General features: G+C 50.1%; 1 protein-coding gene across 1 annotated transcript; it reads right to left on the reverse strand.

The window, feature by feature from the left end:
* Window positions 1–292: 292 nt before the first annotated feature.
* Window positions 293–3,918, reverse strand: LOC135910352 (cuticle protein 65-like). Its single transcript, XM_065442411.1, has 3 exons — window positions 3,760–3,918; window positions 2,329–2,822; window positions 293–646 (listed from the first exon to the last, which is right to left on the reverse strand). Coding segments are annotated over exons 1-3 (507 nt in total). The 5' UTR covers window positions 3,772–3,918; the 3' UTR covers window positions 293–645.
* Between the last annotated feature and the right edge of the window lie 2,744 nt (window positions 3,919–6,662).

Below are 6,662 nucleotides of genomic sequence, written 5' to 3' on the forward strand. Positions count from 1 at the left end.
CGATATGCTTCACAGCTTCCGCGTTGCGTTCAGACGTTAGGCCCCACGAATAATTTTTTGTAGGTGCTTAGTGCTTGTGTCACAAGTACTTAGGAGCAGGCGTGCGTTGAGTATTCTTAGCGGGATATGTACTTTACAGCGCTAATCTTTCGCACAAAGCGAATTGAAAGCGATCCTCTTGGCATAGAGTCTGCCTTGTACTGGGAATCTTGTACTCGTGTAACTCTATTTGTAGTGTGCACTGTGTGATAGGCTTCGTATATTAATTTATTCAAGAGTCCAGAGGCACTCGTATGGCACTTCATGATGCACTTTTTTATTGAACAGACCCTTCAAGCAGCCTTGCCCACGAAGCAAGAAAAAAATAAACAATTCTTTTGGCAATATATTGTACAGATTTAGCTGCCCCGGAGTGTAATATGAAATCAGATCAACACTTAATTCCCAAGGCATCCCGCATGCTATGTATATGCGTTCTCTCTTTTTTCTTTTCATTTGGCGTCGAATGACAAGAGCTTGACGAAGTCCTCCTAAGTGTATATAGGTATAATTTAAAAATTTTCTATGGCCGAGTCAACTAGCGTAAGTCCAGCGCGTTGACATGCCGGTGAGGTGAGGGCATCCAGCGAACTCTCCTGTCCGTGCTCTGGATTGAGAGAGAAAAAACAAGAATGTCACCATCGTCACAAAAGTAATCGCGCTTCAGTGATCAGTTCGATTGAATTTTTATTCCTTTTTCCGCATCAATAAATGGAGGAGGCCCGAACAAAAAGTGAATCATTGTTCACTTCACGTGGATTCGGGTATACCCCTTACAAGGCAGAGAGCATGACATTACACGCTATTTTCGACATAAAGAAACACAATCACTACGCGTAATTACAATTAACAGAAAAAAGAACGCTAGAAGAGCCCTTCAAAACGAAAACAAGACAACTATATTTGTTCACACGTATACACTACTGAGGTACAAGCAGAGAATTTAGTACTAAAAATACAACCTGAAGAAACCCTACCTGTTATTTTGTGACACATCAATACTTTTACTCAGTAGATAACGTTTGTCGTTTGCTCTTCATGACAGCGCATGAGTGAATGATTTTCAAGAAGCTCCTGCTTTTTTTTTGTCATTTAGACTTCCGAATTTCGACATAACCACGAGACCCGGCACCCTCTAGTGTATAATTTAGATAACAGGACAATTTACCATATGTCAGGAACATTGCATTGTTCGGTGTCAGCAACGTACACCTCGCTCACCTGCATCATCAGGCGTTTAGTTAGTTCTCCCAACACCACCCTGATGTCGACTTTGAATTAATAGAAACGAATGAGACCGTACGCTTCGGCACTGATTCCTAATCCTCATAGCCCGGGAACTGCGAAGCCTGATTTGCAGATTTCCTATCAGGAAATGTTGTGGCCTGTCGTCAGATCCAATGACCCCGTGCACATGAAACACAATGTTGCGAAAGCGATTTTCGTTTGTAGCACCCTTAACGCCTTCGGGTCCTCTGCTCTACACTATGAACTTTAACAGCACAAAAAAAAAAAGCTGGACGCCTTGAAGGCGACGGGCACAGCTTCGCGCCAGGTATTCAGCACATACGATCTCTTGCGCTTCCCGATTTCTTTCTAAACATGCACCAACCAGCCCAGTTCAGTCCACTGTACTGCGATCTCTGCTCTGGTCTTGTGCAAACCCAAACGCAGTTCTGTGGAGCGGGAGATAAGCCGAGTGCTGCGGAGCGCGGAAATCGATTTCTCATAGATGACAGATTCTAGCTAAACTAATCTTGCCCAGATGCGAGTACATTCACGTGGATGTATACCTTTCCCCGATGGAGCATGCACTTTTGTTGTAACCCAGTATCTACAGCCAGAATATGGTTTGTTTTATACGCAACAAGCGGTCCCTGCGTTCTATACTCAACTGTGCCGAGAGCTGTGAATGCGTACACAATATCTATATCACGAGTCTGAACTTCATGCGAAGAATAACGCCGCGTGCATTTGGTAGACAGTCCCACGTGTTGTGCACCTTGATATTCGGGCGAATGAGGCAAGTGGCTATAAGTTCCGCACGTCCGGTGTGGCTAAGGTTCAGCTTCGTCTACATCCTGACGATATCAATTTTCCTTTTCACGGCTAATGTATGAAGGACCTAGGTAGGATGACGGGACTAAATGCCCAAGATGGCCCTGCGGCGTCTCTCGCCGAAGCTCGGCAGACCAAACAATCGAAATCCCAGATCTAAAACGAAAGCATGACGGAAATGAACATCTGGCTGTCCCTTTCTTTTTTCTAGCCGCTGTCGCACCAACTTACCAGCCCTTGTGTCCGTAGCCGTAGCCGCCGAAGCCGTATCCGCCGTAGCCGAGTCCGCCGTAGCCGAGTCCGTGGCCAAGACCGTATCCACCGACGGCGACGGTCACTGGGGCAGCGACGGCCACTGGGGCAGCAACGGCGACGGGACGGGCGACAACCACCGGACGGGCGACCGCTACAGGGCGGGCGACAACCACGGGGCGGGCGACGGCAACTGGAGCAGCGACGGCGACTCCGTAGCCTCCGTAGCCACCGTAGCCTCCGTAGCCGCCGTAGCCTCCGTAGCCACCGTGACCATGTCCGCCGACGAGGATGGCAGCTCCACCAGCGCTGTGTCCGTAGGAGAAGGAGGCTCCCTTGGTGACGGCCGGAGCGGCAACAGCCACGCCGTGGCCGTAGCCGAGGCCATAGCCGTAGCCGAGGCCAGCGCCGTAGCCACCATAGCCGCCGACGAAACCGGCCGAGGCGACGGAGACGAGTCCGAGAACTGCGAGCTGTGGGAAGAGAATGCGGGCATGAGCGCGAACAGGGGTCGTATACAAAGCGTACGCCAGCCTACGGTTCTAGAGGATCGGTCAAAAGCAAGTGTGTGTGTGTGTCTAGCTGCCGGTGCGAACAAATCTCCATAGTTAAGGTTGCTGTGACACAACCCGAGTGATACTGGTTGAACAGACGTTATAAAGCCTGAGGAAGCCTGAGGATGAGCTCCTGCTTGGGGAGCGTAGAGCCTGTGGGTGGGGAGGGCACGCCATAAGGTGGTATATATCTATAGCTGTTCGCTGTCAGTCAGAGGTGATGGCACCACGATATGTTCTTCTACGTCTTTAACAAAGGATACGCGTATTAGAAGAATATGAAGTCAAAGTTCTCTAACCATACTGCGCTGTAAGAAACCGGACATGCGCCGTCTATTTCTGGACATTTCGGTACTGCCCATCAAACGAAAATCTAGTTAATGTTGTAATATTAGAAACTTAATTATGTACCACTCGTACACAATTTGATGCCATTTAAGCGCGAGTGTTGTTACTCAAGGCCATTATACGGGGTACAAAATAATGCCCGAACCATGCCGATATAGACACTTATAGAGGGCTACGCTATAACTGTCAATGTGGAAGCAAGTACAAGTGACATGGTTCAAACGTCGTGACGATTTGTGCCTTTGTGTACTCTTTCGATTGACTAGCAACCTCACACCCCAGTGCTCTCTAGCGCGTTTCTGAAGCCTCCAAGGACACAAATCTTGCACTGGACTGTTACTGTTGAAGCACACTGATATCACCTCAACTAGAAGGCGTAATTCTGTATGGGAGCTGAAAACCTTTCTGTCATTAAAAGTAACGCAAGGTAACTAAAGGGTCAGTGGCGAGCTTCATGCCGAGCTACGGGAGATGCCGCGTACACCCTCAAGGCTACACCAGTACTCACAAGGGCGTTCATGGTGATGGAGCTGTTAGTTCCTGCTAGGAGCGCTGAACAGAGAAAACAAGGTGTGTGGAACCCTTCTAACGGTTCGTCGCGTTTTTATACTGGAAACTGCGGCCCGCTCTCGTGCGAAGGCGACCGACCGCTCGGCGAGCGGCTATCGAACCGAAAAAAGAAAACAAAAGCGGCAGAAAACTGGACGCTGTAGTGGCCAATGGTCGCCGCGGGCTCCTTTCTCGCAGGAAGCACAGATACGGGCAAGAACCCGAGGGAGAGGGTGCAGCTGGCGAGCGCCGGGGTGAAGTGGGAGCGGGCGCCGGTGATGGCAAGATGTGATCCCGCGCCACCGAGAGAGGCGAAAGAGCTCGGCAGTATGAAACGGCTCGAGCCCCCTCCTCCCCGCCTCAGCCTGGCATCCGCACAAAAGCACCTGTCGCTAACTCCCTCTCCCACGAAAGTGCGCACCCGAAACGTCTCGCCCCCTCCCCTCTCCTCCTCCCTCCACCCCCTCGGTCAGTCGGCAGCAGCGGAAAGCACAAACGACAGAAACAAACAGGAGGAGGTTGCAACGAAGCCGCACGCACGGTGATTCTCACTCTCTCCTCATCCGTGCGCACTCGCAGGGCCGACGTTGCAACTACCGGCACCGCCCGCCCGCGCTGTATAGCGCACTTTCCCGTCGCACGAGACTACGACGAGACCGTCCCAGGGGTGACGGGGGGAGACCGTCCTGAATCTCTCCGGCATCAATCAGCCAAGGCTGCCCGCAATGGCAAACCCGCGACGCGAGAACGGGAACACGGGGTCCCCGTAACGCCGGCGAGCAGGCTCGATCATGTCGTTGATGAGCGACTAATGCGAGGCTCCAGCATCCGGGGGTTATCTGTGGCGCCCGGGGGGGCTCGATCGGGAAATGGTTGCGCTCTGAGAGTCGGTCAGAGGCAGCTCATAGCGTATCGGCAGCGCCCGTCGAATTCCAGTCGGTGAATAACCAGTTAAATTGTTAAACTGCGCGGCGTTTCGCAATCGCAGAGCAGAGATTTTACCTCGCTGCTGTGAAGTAATCGTAGGCCGGCACCGCAAAACCAGCAGAGGCAAAGATGAAATAAAAAACAAACAAACGTGAGGCCTGTTTTCAACAAAGATAAGTTCATTGCAAACAGGTGAGGACGATGGCTAAACCAAGGCTCCTGTGCGCATGCTAGACAACATTCATGAATGACAATGCGTTTAGCGACAGAAATAGGAACGGTCTTTGACACCGTCCATCGCGATCGGAGAATTCCATGCTTTCTATTTTGGCTGTTGTAATAACAATCCATGCGAAAATTGTTTTTGTCTAACACGTTTCTTCTGTTTATCTATTTCTGTTGGTCTGACACGCCTAACAACTCATAGCCAGCCAATAATTGACACCCATTTCAACCAACAAATGTGTTTTATTGCTTTTTCGCCAGGAGCGGTAGGAAGAAGCGTACGCTTTCGGTTTGTGCCATCCAAATAAAGAGTCTATCTATCTATCTATCTATCTATCTATCTATCTATCTATCTATCTATCTATCTATCTATCTATCTATCTATCTATCTATCTATCTGTCTGTCTGTCTGTCTGTCTGTCTGTCTGTCTGTCTGTCTGTCTGTCTGTCTGTCTGTCTGTCTGTCTGTCTGTCTGTCTGTCTGTCTGTCTGTCTGTGTCACTGATCCATGCAGTGGGCAGAAAAAAATACGTGTCAGAGATCGTGCCCCTATCTTTCGGCTATACTGATTCGACTGAATCCTTCGCTTTTTAAACATATTTCTACGGCTAAAGCCGACGATGCCGCCCGAGTCCAAGGACTTGGAGCCACCACCTGAGGCCACCACAACAAGAACTGCCAGACCATTCATTAATAAAGTTTATTCGTCTTCCTCTACTGCTGTCAGAGGCTTCCCGCCCCGCTCTATGACTGATAAACAATGTTGGCCCCTTAATGTCAGCTTCTTCTACAGCGTTTTTCTGTCCTCTACTGAGAAGGACTTCATATGCTGACAAGCTGCGCTTCGCACGTGGGATTTGAGGGCAACAGTGAGCTTCCGTACTTTCTTGGTCGTTTCAGCGATTCATAGCATTGTATTCGGCACTGCGCTTACACATTCCCATTTCCATGCGTGAGGCACTTATCGACAGGGACATGAAGGCATCGCGCGATCGTAAGAGATATTTCCGACTCTTAAGAAACTATACGGATGACATCACTTGTTCGCAAGCCTGTCTAACGGTGAACGCGAGTTAAAACGTTATATCCGCATCAGCCCTGCGAGTTCTTCGGAAACAGCTTTGTGCACTTGCGGGCCGGTCAATTTGCAGCGGTCATTTCGAGTTTTTCCTTTCTTTCCTAACTTGAGCAGCGCGTAGACTGAGTCATCATGCCGTTACGACAACGCTTAGCCATCACTCCACAAAGCGGACAACGTTATCCTCCTGCTTTTTTAACGGCAGCGAGCATTATCGAAATACCGGAGCGCTGTTCCGCTTCCGCGCGAACCGTTTCATCACTATATCGTGCGTCGTTGCATTTGCAAAACTGCTGCATGCAAGACCGTAAGCGCAAGCAGTGACAGCGCGCCATTAAATCGAGTGGCTAGATCCATATAGTTTCGAACTCTATGGCTAGCCTGGCACTACGCCCAACGTGACGACTGCAAGGAAGCGGAAGCTGCCCTGTTCTCTTTTCGTTGGTCTATATTGCAGCGCGAACGCGTTACCAGTGGATGGACCTGTGTGTGGTGCCGCGCCTTTCTACAGCCAGAACGTACTGAAACAAGTCGAATACGTTCGGGCGACGCGCAACGTTCGTTTAGCTCGGAATGACCCTGAACATGTACTGCCACGGGAAGTCGTGACCTCTCATTAACCATCCTGTCTT

Source organism: Dermacentor albipictus, chromosome 8 (assembly GCF_038994185.2).
Source record: "Dermacentor albipictus isolate Rhodes 1998 colony chromosome 8, USDA_Dalb.pri_finalv2, whole genome shotgun sequence".
Taxonomy (NCBI): Eukaryota; Metazoa; Arthropoda; class Arachnida; order Ixodida; family Ixodidae; genus Dermacentor; species Dermacentor albipictus.